Here is an 18,765-nt window from a genome sequence, read left to right on the forward strand (position 1 = left end):
GGGCAGAATGGCCTGTGCCTAGTAGGATGGGCTTGGCCGTAGCCTCTCCAAAGGGCCTGCCCCTCTCAGGCCACCAGATGTGTTCCCATTCCTTCTGGAGATCTCTCCCTGTCCCCCTGGACTCTCTCATAGAGCCAATTCCAGCATCTTGGAATCCACCTGCCTGAAGAACTCAAACCAGCCATTCTTATTTGGTTTCCTTTGATAGTCTGTTCAAAGCTGTGCCCTTCTTGGGGTTCCCATTGTGTCTCACCGGGTTAAGAACCTGACTAGGACTTCATGAGGACTCAGGTTCGATCCCTGGCCTCTCTCAGTGGGTTAAGGATCTGAGGTTGCTGTGAGCCTCAGTGTAGGTCGCAGATGATGCTCAGATCCGGTGTTACCATGGCTGTGGTGTGGGCTGGCCACCGCAGCTCTCATTGGACCCCTAGCCTAGGAACTTCCATATGCTGCAGGTGCAGCTGTAAAAAAAAAAAAAAAAAAAAGGAAAGAAACTGGGAATCCTTTGGATTAGCCCAGTTTCTCCCACTTTCATCTTCCCTTGCTCGTCAGAACTGAAGTGAATGACAGTTCCTCTCGTGGCCTTCTCACCTCCTAAGAGACACCAGCCATGCAAGTCCGGAATTGTACAAAGACTCCGATTCTAGTTGAATTCCAACTTCCAGTGTCTATTGCCACAGGTCAAGTTGCCTTATTACCATCAAGTTGCTTTATTACTGCTTTTACTTCTGTCCTTGTTTTATAAGATAGGAAGATGTCTCTGTCATAACTCTATGTCCTGGATTTTCTGTTTTTTGTTTTTTTGGTCCTGGATTTTCTGGAAATGTTTCCATTTCAATATTTTCTTCCCCATAAGGAAATTCTACTACAATCACATGTCAATTTCACCTGCCAGTTTATTCCTCACACCTGGACATGGGAAACAGGCTGAGTCTTGATGTGGATTCAGAAATATGGCCCCGTGTCTACATGTTGTATCTGGGCAGGAGGATTGCAGAGTACACCCCTCGGGTGTTACACTCATTCATTTCTCCTTTTCTCCTTCCAAAGGGATTAAGAAAAATTTCCCCTTTGCAGTTAGATTTGAGGCTGAATAGAATAGAGATGGGCATGAAAGTAGCATCAAAACAAGCAAGATAGGAAACAGTAGGAAGTCCTCCCTCAAGAAAGGCTTTCTGTTTTTTCTTTTCTAGATTTTTCAGAAGCCAAAGAAGAGGGGGAGAGTCCTCAAGAGAAGAGTAAATAAATGCAGGTCACTGGTGTATTTCATAAGTATTGATCAGTTACCTACTGAGCACCAGACCCTGTGTAGAATAGCAGGAAATGATTGAGCACGGTGTCTGTCTTTTTAGAGATTACATTTTTCTTAATGGGAAAGACAGAAATCACTTCAGGTAATAATAAGTGCTATGAAGAAATTAAGAGGAAAAATAAGACTGCAGATGAGGGGCTAATGAGTAATTAGGCAGCTCTTATAGTCAGAGGAGCCAGAAAAGGCTACTCTGAGTGCTCCCCACAAAGGGAACAGCCAGTGCAAAGGCCCTGGGGCAGAAATAAGACCAAGATGGCTGAAGCAAGCAAGGAAGCAGAAACAGCACCCGCGAAAAGTGAGTTTACACAGGAGGTGAATCACAGGACCTTTGTAAGCTATCGTCAGTGTTTGGATTTTTCAGATGTGTGTGGTAAAATATGCTTAACCTTTTTTTTTTTTTTTTTTGGCCTTTTTCTTTTTTAGGTCCACACCCACGACATGTGGAGGTTCCCAGGCTAGGGGTCGAATTGGAACTGTAGCCGCTAGCATGCACCACAGCCACAGCAATGCCAGATCTGAGCCGTGTCTGTGACCTGCACCACAGCTCATGGCAACACCGGCCGGCCGGATCCTTAACCCACTGAGCAAGGCCAGGGGTCGAACTTGCATCCTCATGGATGCTAGTCAGATTCGTTTCCGCTGAGCCATGACGGGCACTCCCATCTTAACCATTTTCAAGTGTACCATTCGGTGGCATTAAATACATTCTCACTGTTGTGATACCATCTCCACCATCTATCGCCTGACGCATTCATCTTCCCAAATTGAAACTCTTTGTCCCCAGCCCAGCCCCTGGCAACTCCCATCCTACTTTCTGTGTCTGTGAATTTGACTATTCTACATACCTTGTCTGAGTGGAATCATTTCAGCGTGTGGCCTTTTGTGTCTGGCTTAGCATCATGTCCTCAAGAGTCATCCGCGTTATAACCTGTCAATTTCCTTTGCAAGGCTGAATGTGTCATTGTTTGCATATACCCCATTTGTTTATCCATTCATCCACCCGTGGACATTTGGATTGTTTCCACATTTTTGGCTATTGTGAATAATGTTGCCTTTGGCATGGGTATAACAAATATTTGTTTTAGTCCCTGCTTTAAATTCTCTAGGGTACATACACAGAAATGGAATTGCTAGATCATATGCCAATTCTGTGTTTAATTTTTGGAGGAACCATCATCCTGTTTGGATTTGGTTTTTTAAGTGCAGTTTTAAACCACTCAAGTGTTGTGATCAGATTTATAGGTTTTTGTGTGTGTGTGCATGCGTGTGGGGTTTTTTAGGGTTACTGCTGAGGCACAACAGGAACTCCAGATTTATAGTTTTAAGCCAACTCTGCTACTCACCATCGCTGCTGTGTCAAGAGTAGATTGGGAAGGAGTTCCCGTTGTGGCTCAGTGGGTTACGACTACTATGACTAGTATCCATGAGGACGTGGGTTCGATCCCTAGCCTCACTCAGTTGGGTTAAGGGTCCGGCCTTGCCACAAGCTGTGGCATAGGTCACAGATGTGACTCGAATCTGGCATTACTGTGGCTGTGGTGTAGGTTAGCAGCTGCAGCTCCAATTCAACACCTAGCCCAGGAACTTCCATATGTTGCAGGTGCAGTCATAAAAAGAAAAAATATATACCTATATTGGGAAGAAGGGTGTACAGACCGGGAGACCAGTTAAGCCATAAGATTGCTGGAGTGGCGGGGGGCGGGGGGGGGGATGGAGAGAGAACCAGCCTTGCTCGATGAAGGACTGCTCGTGGAGGGGGAGGAAAGGGGATTCTCCAGAGGGAGCCTCCATTAGAGGAGCTGGAAGAATTCTGATACTGTACACTGCCGTCGAGGGAGGCTGGGAGGGCAGGCTGGGGAGAAATCTGGAGCTCTGTTTCAGGCGCGTTGGGTTTGTGGCTTTGTTAGGAGATGGCCAGGCCAGGAAAAAAGGCCCAGGAGCTTTTGCATACAGATGGTATTGCAGCCATGGGACCGAATAAGGCATGTGTGTGGCAGGTCACAGGAGTCTCCCAGACTCCAGTCGTGAGGAATGCAGCTGCACTGGGGTGGTGGGGTGTTGAACCTAAGTGAGAAGGCTCTCATGGCGGGGACCTGAGGGAGGGTGGCTGGGCCCCTCTGTGTCTCCACACTCAGCTCCAGGGCGTGCTCCAGTGGCCCAGGGAGGGGCATACTTAGGAGCTGTCTCACCCCCCTCCAAGGGCCTGGGGTTCCCTCTCGCTCGGAATCCCCGGGTCCAGCCTAGCTCCGGAGACCGGAGGGAGGAAGGCCTGGGGAGAAGGATTCTGAAGAGCTCAGGGCCGCTGACATTCACAGCTCAGTGCTCGGCAGGCGCTCGCCACAAAACCCACTTCCTGCGATGCTTGGTCCCTGGTTTATCTTCACCACCATGAACTTCCGGTGAGCGCAGTCAGGTTCTCAGGGGGAAGCATCAGCCACGCTGAGCAAGGAAGGCTCCCCGGTGGGCTTCTCCCCTCCTTCCTATTAGAGCCAGCGGTGGGGGCTGTGCTTGGAGTAGAAGCCTAGGAGCTCTGTGAGGGCAGGACCCAGACTGGGCACCCCACCACCACCCCCTCCACCTCCCCCCACCCATTCCTCCCCCACCCCACCCCCACCCCACTGCCCAGAATAGTGGCTGGTACCCGGCAGTGTGTTAACAGGTGTTTTGCTAAATGAGTGCTGGGCCGAAGCTGCCAAGTGAGGCTAATTTTGACTCATAAATATCAGGGACAAGACTCCCCATTTCGTAGTATTTTCATCTTCGTAGAGAAGATTAAATACATGAGGGCGTTCCGGTCACAGCGCCGTCAGTTAATGATCTGGCTTGCCTCTGTGGAGGTGCCTATTCAGTTCCTGGCCCAGAAACTTCCATATGTCTTGGGGGCAGCCGGGGAGGGGGGGAAAGTCAACATGAAAGCACCTAGTTCAATGACTGGCACATAGTAGGTGCTCAAGTGTTTGGACAGTGTGAGTGTGTCAGAGAGAGAGATCCGTCACATCCCCACAAAACGGACTTTAGACCAGTTTGTCTAAGGCTGCGGCGGGAGCGAGGCCTAAGCACTGGGCCGATCGCACAGCCCTTGAGAGAGAGGACACCCTTGCCCGTCAAACCTGCCCCGCATCTCCTGAAACTACAGGCAACTCCATTCTGCACAGTGGAGAATGGAACAGTGGCACAGATAAACCAAAATTAGCAGTTTCTGAAACATCGGTAGGGTTTGGACTATGTTCCAAGATGAGCCGCTTCTGAATAGGGCTATTTTGTAATGCTCTGAGGATTTCCGACTGAGTAATGGAGTCATGAAGTAAGCCCCCCTCTCAGAAGGAGCTGGGGAATCTCAGCAGATAACCCCCTCCCCAAAGAGTTTTCCCACCCCCCTCCAATCCAGGATGGCTGCCCCTCCTGCAGACTCCTGTGGCCCTGCGCCACCTCTGGTGGGTCACTGGTCACTTGCCCCACAGTCGCCCATTCCCTGGGAGGCTGAGCTCACCACAGTGCCTGGCCCATGGGGGCACTGGGTACATGTTTTTTTCAATTTAATTAAAAAGCCACTCGGGGGAGTTCCCATCGTGGCACAGTGGAAACGAATCCGACTAGAAACCATGAGGTTGTGAGTTTGATCCCTGGACTTGCTCATCGGGTCAAGGATTCGGCGTTGCCATGAGCTGTGGTGTAAGTCGCAGACGGGGCTTGGATCTGGCATTGCTGTGGCCGTGGCGTAGGCTGGCGTCTATAGCTCCAATTCGACCCCTAGCCGGGGAACCTCTATATGCTGCGGGTGCAGCCCTAGAAAGATAAAAAGACAAAAAAAAAAAAAAAAAAAAAAAAAAAAAAGGCCACTCGGCATCTTTTTAGCTTCCTAAAGAATTCCACATTCAAATCTAAAATAAGGCACAAATGAAGCAATCTACAGAACAGAAACAGACTCACAGACATGGAGAGCAGACTTGTGGTTGCCAAGGGGGCAGGGGATGGACTGGGAGTTTGGGGTTAGTAGACCCAAACTATTACATTTAGAATGGATGAGCAATGAGGTCCTGCTGTATAGCACTTGTGATAGAACTCAAGAGAAGATAGTGTGAGAAAAACATGTATATATATTTGTATGACTGGGTCACTTTGCTGTACAGTGGAAATTGACAGAATATTGTAAATCAACTATAATTTTAAAAATATTTGAACCAAAAAAGAGGAGTTCCTGTTGTGGCTCAGCAAGTTACGAACCCAACTAGTATCCATGAGGATGTAGGTTCAATCCCTGGCCTGGTTCAGTGGGTTACGGATCTGGCGCTGCTGTGGCTGTGGCGTAGGCCCGCAGCTGCAGCTCTGATTCGACCCCTAACCTGGGAGCTTCCAGGTGCTACAGGTGCAGCTCTAAAAAGACAATTAATTAATTAGTTAATTAAAATGCAGGCAGGGCTGCCAGCAGCCTGACAGCACCGGGCTTGGAGTCCATAGGGGATTAGGTTTGCCGCAAAGCACTGAGCTGGCAACCGTGTCCCCTATCCCTTCCAGAGTACTTGAAGGAGCCGCTGGAGCAGTACGTGAAGCAGCTGCAGGTGGTGAAGGTGGTGCGGCAGGAGGAGCGGAAGGGGCTGATCACAGCCCGGCTGCTGGGGGCCAGCGTGGCCCAGGCGGAGGTGCTCACCTTCCTGGATGCCCACTGTGAGTAGAAGAGGCCGGCCGGCTCCCAGAGGCCTGGTGGGTCTGCCCCCTTCCCTCCCTGGTAAGATGCAGAGCTGGGACCAAGGCGTCACCAAGGCCCCTTTCTGCCCTGCTGTCCCAGGAGCGAAGCCGGCTTGAAACTCCCCGGCTCCTTCTACCCCTTTCTCGTTCTCAGGAGGCACACACAACCTTAGAACAACTGGTGAGGGAGTTCCCATCGTGGCTCAGCAGTTAACAAACCTGACTAGTATCCATGAGGACACAAGTCTGATCCCTGGCCTCGCTCAGTGGGTTAAGGATCCAGCGTTGCCGTGAGCTGTGGTGTAGGTCGCAGACACAGCTCGGATCCCGTGTAACTGTGGCTGTGGCATAGACCAGCGGCTACAGCTCCAATTCCACCCCAGCTTGGAAACCTCCATGTGCCTCCAGTGCGGCCCTAAAAAGACAACAAAACAAAACAAACAAACAAACCAAAAATGGTGACCCCACAATTGGCCAGGATGGTGATCTGGGCCCCCAGACACTCTTCTCTCCCTCCCCCATCCCCAATCTGTACCTCATTCTGACCTCAGCCCCTCAGAGAGGCCTCCCGTTACCACTGGGAACTGGTTTGTGTGACGCTTTCCTGCAGGGCCACATGGAGCCAGGAAAGCCTGCCTCTTGCCCCAAAGCAAAGCATTTCCCCACTGTTGTCAAGGGGGGGAAAAAAGTGTTCCCTGAAAGGAGTGTTACACATTATGCAAAGCTGTGGGCTTGGAGTCAGAAGACAGGGGTTTGCATGCTGACCCTGAGATGAACTTAGCCTCGGTGTCTGTTTGCATTTGCAAAGTGGAATGAGGACACCAGCCTTACTCACCGACAGAATTATTACTCTGAGGCCCAAGTAAAGTCATGTGTGCAGTTCATTGAAAAATCCCAAAAGGCTGGACAAAGAAAAGGGGTGATCAGTCCATACCTGGAGCTGAAGCTCCGAGATGCAGAGCCCCCTGGGAGAGGGGGCACCCCCTTGTGCAACCCACACCGGGGTGGGGAAGGCTGACAGAGGATAGGCTCCAGACCCTGAAGACACCCCTCCAGGGCCTTCCGGGTGTCTTGGGGTCATTTGAGTTGAGCGTCTTACTCCCCTGAGACCTGCATTCTCCACCCGCCCTCCAAAGCTACTTCCACCTTTTGGGGCACAGGAGGCAGTTGGGGGAGGGTTTGGGGAGATCTCTCTATGGCGCTGCCACTTGCCTGTTCCCTGTCTCTAACGAGGGAGGGGGCTCCTGATTCGCTTGTCCCCCCGGGTCTTCACGCTGGCACGTGGGCCGTGGGCTCGGCTCTGGGCAGGACCCTGACCGCCGCCACCCGCCCTGCAGGTGAGTGCTTCCATGGCTGGCTGGAGCCCCTCCTGGCTCGCATCGCAGAGGACCAGACCGTGGTGGTGAGTCCAGACATCGTCACCATCGACCTGAACACGTTTGAGTTCTCCAAGCCCATCCGGCGGGGCAGAGTCCACAGTCGCGGCAACTTCGACTGGAGCCTGACCTTCGGCTGGGAGACACTCCCTCCGCATGAGAAGCAGAGACGCAAGGATGAGACCTACCCCATCAAGTAAGGGCCGTAGCCTCGTGGGCCCCCAACCTGGCCACTGTGGCCCCAGGGACCTGGACCAACTCCGGTCCGCATTTATGAGGCGCCCCGTGTAGCACTCGACGTGGTTAATCCTCATCCCCCGTGAGGCAGGCATGTGATGAGCCCATTTTGCAGGTGAGAACATTGAGGCTCCTGGGGCTGAACAGCTGGCCTCAGACTACACGCTGGCAAGGGGTGGAACAAGCACACCCATCCGCCAGCCCGGCGCCAGCCTGTGCTCCCCGCCACGGCACTGTCCTGCCTCACAGAGTGATAGCTGGCTCTAACCACTCCCCTGTGCCAGGCCCTGGGCTGAGGGCTTTCCTGCTTTATCTCATTTATTCCTCCCTCCATGTGGAAGGCCGTGACTGCTGCTTGCAGAGAGATGGTGGGTAGAGGCCGTGATTATGTGGCCATTGTAATAAGAGGGGGTGGCGTGTGCACCAAGGTCACTAGCTTTGAAAAGACTGAGAACATATTCAAGGAAAACAGACAAATGCTCTGCAGTTTGCAGTGTGTTGCAGTTGCCCAAAGGGCCGGCTAGCAGCTGCTGTAGGTTTTGCCAGCTACAAAAAACAATCCTTTAAAAATGTAAAAACCAGGGAGTTCTCATTGTGGCACAGCAGAAACAAATCCAACTAGTGTCCATGAGGATGTAGGTTCAATCCCTGGCCTTGCTCAGTGGGTTGGGGATCTGCTGTTGCCGTGAACTGTGGTATAGATCACAGATGCGGCTCAGATCCTGCATTGCTGTGGCTGTGGCGTAGGCCAGCAGCTACAGCTCCGATTATACCCCTAGCCTGGGAATTTCCATAGGCCAAGGGCGTGGCCCTGAAAAGCAAAAAAAAAAAAAAAAGTAAAAAATAATATAAATTCAAATGTAAAAACCATTCTTTGCCAGAACCTTATAAATCCAGGCCAGCTTTAGCCCATGGGCCATACTTTGCCAACCTCTGAGCCATAGGGCAGATACTTGAAAGTTTATCTCTTGTTTGCTGCCCAGTTGGATTTGCCTTCCACCCCCGTCTCTCCCTCTCCAGCTTGCCTGTTGGTGTTATTAGAGACCACAAGTTAGGAGTTCCCTTATGGGTTAAGATCCAGCGTTGTCACTGCAGTGGCTCAGGTCGCTGCTATGGCTCGGGTTTGATCCCTGGCCCAGGGACTTCCACATGCTAGGGGCACAGCCAAAAAAAAAAAGACCACAAGTTTATCTTAACAGGTGTTTCTGCCACACTGAGTTGGGGCGTGGCTTTTAGAGCATCCTATGGTTCTAGACTATCTGTGCCAAGAAACTGAAGGGTCAACCAGGAATGCATGAAATGGAGGGTAGCGGAGCTTGTGGTTTCGGTGAGCGGAGATAAGAGGGGAGGGTTAGGGTTTCTCCCCCTCCATATGCCCACATCCCAAGAAATGCTGCCCAGAGCCTCAGTAGAGGGGGCTCGGGTGGGTGCCACAGGAAGGAATCCCATGGATCCCGCACAGCCAGCTGCTCTGTCTCCTTTAGAAGAGGGAAAGGGGAGAGGAGAGGGCAGGAGAGAACAAAGAAACGAATTCCCTACTGACCCTCTGCTTGAGTCATAGACATCTTTTGTGTGGGCTGGGCAGCTCCAAAGCCCCATCCCCCCAGGCTGGGGGCCAGGCACACAGTGGCACAGTCAGGGGCTAGGCACCTGGCCACCGCCCCCCCATCCCTGACGTCCCCTGCTCCGATGTCCAAGGACCATCCAATTGGAAGACAAAGCCCCAGTGTTTGAGGAGTGCGTTTGCTCCCTCATCCAAACGCCCCGTGGCGTGCAAGGCTCTGCGTAGCTTCCCACCAGGAGGCCGGTGGGGAGCGGGCCCCCTCCCATCCTCTACTCCCAAAGTTAACCGGAGGTGAAGAGGACCCAGGAAATACAGTGTTTCCAGAGGTTGCCCCTTGGGGACGGGTCTGCAGTGCAGCTCCTCTTGTAGAGGGACTATCTAGACAAGGTAGTTAGGGTTAGGGTTTGTCAGGGGCTTCTTGGTCAGAAGCACAGAAGCACGTCTCAAAGCCAAGCGACAGACTCCAGGTCGGGGAGACCCTTAAGAAGCAGCCAGTTAAGTTCCCATCATGGCTCAGCGGTTAACGAACCTGACTAGCACCCATGAAGACAGGGGTTCAATCTCTGGCCTCGCTCAGTGGGTTAAGGATCCAGCATTGCTGTGAGCTGTGGTGTAGGCTGGCAGCTACAGCTCTGATTGGACCCCTAGCCTAGGAACTTCCGTATGCCACAGGTGTGGCCCTAAAAAGACCCCCCCAAAAAAAGAAGCAGCAGCAGCAGCAGCAGCAGCCAGTTAGTTCCAAAATGCTCATCTCGAGTCCCAGGACTCTCTGGGAGTCCTTTCCTGGCCTTCCTTGGGCTGGCCTAGAATCTCTGGGAGAGGCTAAACCAGGGAGAGAAAGGCTGCCTGAACTTGAGGGTCTCTGCCTAAATCCCTTCCAGGAAGTGGCTGCAGGAGCCAAATTCCTGGACGAGAGCAACCACCGGATAACACCAAGGTCAGGTTCCTAAGTAGTCACGGTGACCAGTCAGGCCAGCTCACCCTGATTGAGCCCCTGCTTTGAGTGATGCACCTTGATGGGCTCTGGGCTTAGAAAGAGGTTTCTGCTGAGTTGTACCACATGGAGCCACCCACTGAGGGCAGCAAAGCCCTATCCAAGCCAGCCTGGCCTGGCCCAGAGACCAACATCTAATGAGTATGTGTGTCCTCTGGCCCCGTCTCTGCAGCGCCCACTCCCGCCTTCAACCCTCAGGCCAGCCCCTCTTATGAGCAACGTGGTATCTAAGTTCTAGGAGTTTTTGTCAATTTATCTAAAAGTGGGTCTGTGCTTTCCTGCCTTTGAAAGCCAGAATCCTTTTGTAACCTCCCAATGCTCCCTTTAGTCCAAAGTGCACTTAATTTCACCTCTCTTCTTACTCTGTTTCTGGAGAGCCTATTTCCTAAAGGAATTTCACACAGCTTCAGATCACTATGTATCTACTGTGCTTTAGGAACTTTGCTGCCAAAAAGCAAAGGCAGTGGCTTTACCCTTTGCTATTACACTGAGCTCTCAGAGGATGGGATCTCTGTCTCTTAATTCTGCACGGCAAACGTGAGGCACAGACCCTGGTAACCCATGTATGATACGTCCTTGGTTGAATGAATGAATGAGTGCCTTTTTTTTTTTTTTTTTTTTTTTTTTTGGAACTTTTAGGCATATGGATGTTCCCAGGCTAGGGATCAAATCAGAGCTGCAGTCACCTGCCTACACCACAGCCACAGCCACACCAGATCTGAGCTGTGTCTTCGACCTACACCACACCTCATGGCAATTCAGGATCCTTAACCCTCTGAGCGAGGCCAGGGATTGGACCTAAGTCCTCATGGATCCTAGTTGGGTTCATTACCACTGAGCCACTACGGGAACTCCATTTTTTTTTCGGCCGAGCCCATGGCATGCACGAGTCCCTGGGCCAGGGATCAAACCTGTGCCGCAGCTATAACCAGGGCCACAGCTGTGACAACAGCAGTAGGGCTGGATCCTTAATCTGCTGAGCCACAGGGTGCATCCTGAATGAGTGCTTTTTTTTTTTTTTTGCTTTTGACGGCCACACTTGCAACTTATGGAAGTTCCCAGGCTAGGGGTAGATTCAGAGCTGCAGCAGCCGACCAACACCGCAGCCACAGGAACACCAGATCCCAGTTGCATCTGCAACCTACGCCACAGCTCACAGCAAGGCCAGATCCTTAACCCACTGAGCAAGGCCAAGGATCAAACCTGTCTTGTCCTCATGGATACTGGTCAGGTTCATTCCCACTGAGCCACAACGGAAACTCCCTGAATGAGTGCCTTTTTGAGGAGAGTAATGATAATTACATCTCTCCTCCACCTGGTCTGAGAAGGCCATGAGAACATAATAAAAGTTCAGTCGGGAGTTCCCTTGTGGTACAGCAGGTTAAGGATCCAGCATTGTCACTGCTATGGCTCAGGTTTGATCCCTGGCCTGGAACTGCCACATGCCATGGACGTGGCCAAAAATAAATAAATAAATAAAAGCTCAGTTAAACATTTGCTAAATGATTAAGTTAGTGGAAGAGGAGCCGCACAGCCCCAGAAAGAGGAAAGGAGGACGGCAGGAGGTTAGGGGGCGTTAGCAGTGAGTCTGCAGATTTCCACGCCCCGTTCCGGCCTTCTTCCCCCCAGAAGATACACCTGCTTCTCCCTCTGTCTCTCCAGATCCCCGACGTTTGCTGGTGGCCTCTTCTCCATCTCCAAGTCCTACTTTGAGCACATCGGTACCTATGATAATCAGATGGAGATCTGGGGAGGGGAGAACGTGGAAATGTCCTTCCGGGTGAGAGTGAAGAGGGCTTTGTGGGGGAACCATGACATCCCAGGGGACAGCCTGAGACCCTGTCTCTTAGGCAGCCGCAGGGCTATCACAACTGGCACGGAACTTGAAAGGGTGGCTGTTTCCCGCCATGGCTCCACCTTTCCTCTGCCCCCTCCCTGTCCATGGCTTTGGGGATCAGATTGGACAACCAGGAACGAATTACTGGGCAGAACTTGTCAGAGGGAGGGGGTAATAGGGACTGGACATCTGGGGACTGGTGACGTCTTTCATGATGTCTGTGGGAAAAGGGTTAGGGTGAAGGTGGAACAGATCAGTAAGCAGCAACTATCCTTTTTCTGGGAAAATCGGGCTCTGCTTTCCAGGTGAGAGGATACATGTCTTGGTGGCCTCTGGAGTTGCCCTCCCGTATGTTCAGTGAGCTCTTCATAACTAGGAGGAGATGCTGGCCCGAATTCTAGTGGACCCCAGAATGGGCAGGATTCCAGGAATGAGGCACATTAGGGTTAGGTTAGGAAGAAAGGATTGCCTCTCCATAACATCTATGCAAAGCCCCAGCCAGTGCAGAATAATCATCAAGCCCAGAGCTTGTTTATGAAGTCACCTTGCACAGGGCCCGGCACATGGAAACACGTCATTGATACCTGCTAGTACTATGGCTATGGTTGTGTATTGCTGTTGCTCCTATACTAAAATGAACGACAGCACTCCCAGTCAAACACCTAGAAAAGAGAAGATGCAGGTGGAAGGGATGGCATAAGCCAGCCTTCTGACAGAGACAGGTCACCAGCCTAGGCACCTGAGCCCCAGGCTCATCAGCGAGCCTCTGACCCAAAGAGTGGCTAGTGTGCTATCCAGGTGATCACCCCAAGCCACCCACCGCTGACTGTCCTTGCTGTTGATGAGTGAACTGAGGCTCTGATTGGGTCACAAGTCCATCTCGATTTGGAGGAGCTTGAGTTTCCAGTAACAACTGGGTGAGCTGATAAAATCACATTTCCAGGTCAAAAAGCCAAGTGGCCAGGGAGGTCCCACTGTGGCTCAGCAGGTTAAGAACCTGACTAGTAACTATGAGGACCCGGTTCAATGGGTTAAGGATCCCACATTGCTGTGAGCTGTGGTGTAGATCACAGACATGGCTCGGATCTGGCTTGGCTATGGCTGTGGCGTAGGCCAGCAGCTGCGGCTCCGATTGCACCCCTAGCCAGGGAACTCCCATGTGCCGCAGGTGCAGCCCTAAAAAGAAAAAAAATAAAGCCAAATGGCCAGAGCTCAGAATAGCTGTATGGACACAAAATTAGCGAACTGTCTTTTCTCCAAAGTGGGCCCGGTGATCCTCAGGACCCTGCAAATTTCCCTTTGTTTCTATCAGAGGGCCCAGCATCAGAGAGCCAAGGAGTGTGTCATTATGGCCTAGGAAGAAGCCCAGCCAGTGTCTTTTTTTCCAGGGAGAGAGAGCAGCATTTCCCTGAGGCCCTGGATCTGGGGTCTGGCACCCTGGGAATGGAGCAGAGCTGCTTGGGGAGAGACTGTGCCTCCCACCCCCTGAACACCCCATCCCGTGTCCTCTAACGGCAGGTGTGGCAGTGCGGGGGCCAGCTGGAGATCATCCCCTGCTCAGTGGTGGGTCACGTGTTCCGCACCAAGAGCCCCCACACCTTCCCCAAAGGCATCAATGTCATCGCTCGCAACCAAGTGCGCCTGGCCGAGGTCTGGATGGACAGCTACAAGGAGATTTTCTACAGGAGGAATCTGCAGGCGGCAAAGATGGCCCAGGAGGTGAGAGGGGAGACGCGCAGGTGTTTGGAGGCAGGGACGTGCAGAATCTAGACCCTGGTCAAGGGCTTAATGGTGACAGAGGCCACTGATCTCCACCACCTGGTATGGGTACCCAGCAGACCTTGTGAGCTAGAGCCCAGGCTCTATTCTGAAGGCTAGAGGAGGAGGCGAGGAGGCTGTGTTGTCCCTGCCTGGAGAGCCCCAGCATCTCTTAGGAGGTGAGGGAGAAGAGGTTTGGAGGAAGAACCTCTTACAGGAAAGACGGCCTTGCTCTGAGATGCTCAGAGTTGAGGACTCGGAGAAAACTGGCTGGGAGCTCACAGGAGATGAGGGAATGAGGGAGGGGGGTGGGGTGCGGGGTCCCAAAGCCAAGGCAGGCAAGGGGGTTGCCATTAGATGTGGGGCTTGAGCCAGTAGCCCCAGCGGGTCCTGAGCAGGAATGAGCATGAGCCCCATTCTGGGAGAAAGCAGTCCCAGAAACACTGGGCTACTGCCACCCAGGTGAGACGGTGAAGGCCGGTGGAACTGACCCTTAGGGGGGCTGGCTTGGTTGACAGAAGTCCTTCGGGGACATTTCGGAACGACTACAGCTGAGGGAACGACTCCACTGTCACAACTTTTCCTGGTTCCTGGACAACATTTACCCGGAGATGTTTGTTCCTGACCTGAAGCCCACCTTCTACGGAGCTGTAAGTCCCGAGAACCAACTGGCCTGGCCAGCAGCACTGAAGCCCCAGGAGAAGTTCAGGGCCGCTTGCCTCACTGCTGCATGACAAGTGATTGTTTTTACTCTCCACACTCCTTTATCTAGGAGGATGATTGAGAGGCCATGCTGGGCTTCTGGAGCTAGCTCAAAACCTCATAAGGAGGAGTTCCCGTCGTGGCTCAGCGGAAACGCATCTGACCAGTATGCATGAGGACGCAAGTTCGATCCCTGGCCTCGCTCAGTGGGTTAAGGATCCAGTGTGCCGTGAGCTGTGGTATATGGCTCGGATCTGGCGTTGCTGTGGCTCTGGCGTAGGCTAGCAGCTTCAGCTCTGATTAGACCCCTAGCCTGGGAACCTCCATATGCCACCGGTGTGGCCCTAAAAAAGACAAAACAAAAACAAAAAAACCTTATAAGGAGGAAACAGCCCCTAAGCAGTGCTTCTCAGACATTCACATGTATCAGAATCCCCAGGAAGTTTTATTAAGACGCAGATTATTCTTTCCTTTTTTTTTTTTTTTTTTTTTCTTTGTTAGGGCCACACCCTCAGCATATGGAGGTTCCCGGGCTAGGGGTCAAATTGGAGCTACAGCTTCGAGCCTACACCACAGCCACATCAACACAGGATCCAAGCCACGTCTGTAACGTACAGCACAGCTCACAGCAACTCGGGATCCTTAACCCACGGAGTGAGGCCAGGGAACAAACCTGCAACCTGGTGGTTACTAGACGGATTCGTTTGCACTGCGCCACAACAGGAACTCCCTGGGAACTTTCATATGCTGCAGGTCCAGCCATTAAACAAAAAGGAAGAAGAACCACTGCTCATAAGGCCGTTCCCATGTGCTGAGGGCTTTTCCCAGGGACCTGGGGGGGGCCATCCTGCCCTTGCCCAGCCTGGGGGCTCTGCTCCTCACTTTGCTATTAACTTCGGACATCTGGGTTAATGAGCAGAGGAGAAAAATGGGAGGAGAAATCCAGCCATGCAGGTGTCTTCCAGATGGACCCCACCCCACACACCCAAAAGTTCCTAACGGCGCTCTCCTGGCTCCCCTCTCTGCCCTGCATTCTGCAGATCAAGAACCTTGGTATGGATCACTGCCTGGATGTGGGCGAGAGCAACAACGGAGGCAAGCCCCTCATCATGTACACCTGCCATGGCCTCGGCGGCAACCAGGTACCAGCCCAGCCCCCGGAGAAGCCTGTCTCTGGGGCATCTCCTCTCTCCACAGGCCCCCTTTTCTCCACTCGGAATAGTCCTTTCCTGGAGTTCCATTGTGGCTCAGTGGGTTAGGGACTCGACTGGTGTCCATGAGGATGCGGGTTTGATCCCTGGCCTCAAACAGTGGATTAAGGATTCGGCTCAGTTCTGGCATTGCTGTGGCTGTGGCTGTGGTGTAGCCTGGCAGCCACAGCTCTGATTCAACCCCTAGTCTGGAACTTCCATGTGCCATGGGTGTGGCCCTAAAAAAAGAAGAAGAAGAAGAATAGTCCTTTCCTGAGGATAAGGGCGGGGAAGGTCCAGAGAGAGGAGAAGTTACCAGCTCTGCTCTCAGGAAGCTCCCAGTCTGAGGGGGCTACATGAGGCAGACAGACAAGGCCCTAAGTATGGACCAGGAACCCCCAGGCAGGAGTGGGCCTCAGTGCTGGCTGCTGGAGAGGGGCTGGGAGGGGAGGACTGCTCACTAGAGAAGGCTTGCTGGAGGATGCTGAATGCTAGCTGCTGAGTGATGCTTTCCGGTGACTGGGAAATTTTGGAGCTCTTTCCTGCACCTGCACTCCACTTGTATCTTCAATGCCTCCCCTGCCCAGAGGCTACCACTCTGATCCTACCACCCATCACTGACCTCAAAACAACCATCTGTTGACGCCTCACAGGTTACCTGGCATCTTGGGAATTTACCCCCATGCCCCGAAATACCCAGCTCTTCCATGAGGAATACCTAGTAACTCCCTGGCCCCAACCCCTCAGTCTACCCTGAATGCCCAGCGTAAGAGGCACTTAGGGAGTTCCCTGGTGGCCTAGCAGTTAAGGACCTGGTATAGTCACTGCTGTGGCACAGGTTCAATCCCTGGCCTGGGAACTTCTGCATGCTGCAGGTGTGCCACCCCCCCCCAAAAAAAAGAGGCACTTAAAATAGAGCTGAAGCAAGGAAAGGAGTGGGATGCTGAACAGGATGCCAACGTAGGCAAATGAAGCCCAGGTCATTTTAAAGCAATTTCCTCTCACCACCGGCCTGCAGAGTGATTTTAGGTGGTACACTGGTGAACATTATTTTAATAGTAATCTATTGGCAAAGAAGGAACTAGCATAGCAAACCCATGATTTTACAGATTATGCTCAAAATGAGGCTCAGGTAAATTTTTAACTCAGGGAAAAAATAATAAGTAACCATTATTCCAATCTAACCTAGGTATGATAAAAAAAAAAAAATCCTGAAGGTGGCACAGGATTTATTAATATCTTGGCCCCCCACTCCCTTTCCTCCCCATGGAGCCACCTGTGGTTGGTATCTTAGGGCAGGTGGCTTTCGAAGGTGGCCCCCACTCCCTTTCCTCCCCAGAAAGCCACCTGTGGTTGGCACCTTCGGGCAGGTGGCTTGGGAAGGTGGGCAAACTCTCCACCTGGCCCTCAGGACCTCCTCTTGTCTTGTGTTCTAGTACTTTGAGTACACAACCCAGAGGGACCTTCGCCACAACATCGCAAAGCAGCTGTGTCTACATGCCAGTGCTGGTACCCTGGGCCTCAGGAGCTGCCACTTCACGGGCAAGAATAGCCACGTGCCCAAGGATGAGGAGTGGGAATTGACCCAGGTGAGTCAGCTGCCCGCAGAGCTCAGAGTCAGGAACCTGAAGCCACAACCACCCCCTCCTTCCCTTCCGCATCTTCTGCCTGAGATACCACGGGCTGGATCTGGACGAGGTAGAAAGTGTGGAGAAGGTGGGCTTGGTCACAGGCAGGGTTCTCGGGGCTTCAGTAGTGTTTGGGGAGGGCTGGTTCTGGTTGATGGAAAGATGGGTTCAGGGGTTATGGTCTACGGCCAGCTCTGCCATGGCTCAAGGTTTTTTGGTTTTGTTTTTCTTTTTAAGGCTGCACCTGCAGCATGTGGAAGTTCCCAGGCTAGGGATCGAATCAAAGCTGCAGCTGCTGGCCTGCACCACAGCCACAGCAAGGCGATATCGGAGCCACGTCTGTGACCTACGCCACAGCTCACGGCAATGCTGGATCCTTAACCCAGTGAGTGAGGCCAGGGATCGAACCTGCATCCTTAGGGATACTAGTCGGGTTCTTAACCCACAATGGAAACTCTGTGGCCCAAGCATTTTTAGGCTGACTCAAGTAGGTAAAGGCGACATCACTTGTGCTTCCTAACTGGCTTCTGTGTGCCGAGCACAGAGCTGTGTGCTCACATACATTGGTTTGATTAATACTTTCAGAGGCTCTTCCCCAGCACGTGGTGTCAGAGTTCCTGCTGTGGCACAGCAGGTTACGGAACAGGCATTGTCTCTGTGGTGGCACGGGTTTGATCCCTGGTCGAATACAGCTGGTTGAGGGTCCGACGTTGCCACAGCTATGGCATAGGTCGCAGATGAGGCTCAGATTCGATCCCTGGCCTGGGAACTTCCACATGCCATGGGTGCAGCCAAACAAACACCCCCAAACCAAAAAACAAAACCAAGTAGGTGATGTCCCCATTACGATCGACAGGTCAGCTGAAGCTCAGCAAGTTTGGGACTAGCCCAAGACCCTTCAGTGGCAAATGGCAGGCCTGGTTTCAGATCTCGAGAAGTCTGACTTGAAAGCACGGGTTCTTTCATGAAAGCACAGGTTTATACCATGCTGTCTTGGGATATGTGATGTAACTTCTATGGTCCTGAGCCCAAACTAGTACCCGCCAGTGAGCCTCCACACCCCGCTCCATCCCGATCCCCAGTCCTTGGCTTGGGAAAAGAGGAGCCTAACCTGGGGTCAACAGGGAAGGGAGGGAATCTAAACGTGGTCAGAGGCAGAAGGCGGCGATGGCCTAGGTCTTTGAGACTGGCCACCATCTGGAGGAAGGGGTCCTGAAAGCATTTTCAGCTAACCTGCCTGCAGTCCTGCCTGCCTCTGTTCCGGCCATTCGTGCTAAAGCCGGGGGTGAGGAATTGGCCCTGGGCAGAAACAGAAATGCCGGAATGCGTCTCATCAGAGTATCTGGAGGCCAAGGACAGGAATTTGGAAGTGCCCCTTTGGTTTCCTTTGCCTTTTACCCACTGTCCCCCATCTCCTTGCCCCCCTGTAGCCCTGTCACAGGTCTGAGGCCTAAGTTGACCCTTTGCTATGTCATCTTTAG

The 18,765-nt window shown here is 52.4% G+C and overlaps 1 protein-coding gene across 4 annotated transcripts in view; it reads left to right on the forward strand.

The window, feature by feature from the left end:
- GALNT6 (polypeptide N-acetylgalactosaminyltransferase 6) overlaps nt 1–18,765 on the forward strand; it is a 38,801-nt gene that overhangs the window by 18,361 nt on the left and 1,675 nt on the right. For 2 of the 4 annotated variants that reach the window (XM_021081725.1, XM_021081726.1), the window contains exons 5-11: nt 5,828–5,977; nt 7,336–7,570; nt 11,832–11,949; nt 13,525–13,725; nt 14,283–14,414; nt 15,507–15,608; nt 17,093–17,245. In XM_021081725.1, coding sequence (XP_020937384.1) covers nt 5,828–5,977; nt 7,336–7,570; nt 11,832–11,949; nt 13,525–13,725; nt 14,283–14,414; nt 15,507–15,608; nt 17,093–17,245 — 1,091 coding nt within the window. The remainder of the gene's footprint in view (nt 1–5,827; nt 5,978–7,335; nt 7,571–11,831; nt 11,950–13,524; nt 13,726–14,282; nt 14,415–15,506; nt 15,609–17,092; nt 17,246–18,765) is intronic. The other 2 variants (XM_021081727.1, XM_021081728.1) reach the window with 2 other exon arrangements.

Source organism: Sus scrofa, unplaced genomic scaffold, assembly GCF_000003025.6.
Source record: "Sus scrofa isolate TJ Tabasco breed Duroc unplaced genomic scaffold, Sscrofa11.1 Contig2094, whole genome shotgun sequence".
In the NCBI taxonomy this organism is placed as follows: domain Eukaryota; kingdom Metazoa; phylum Chordata; class Mammalia; order Artiodactyla; family Suidae; genus Sus; species Sus scrofa.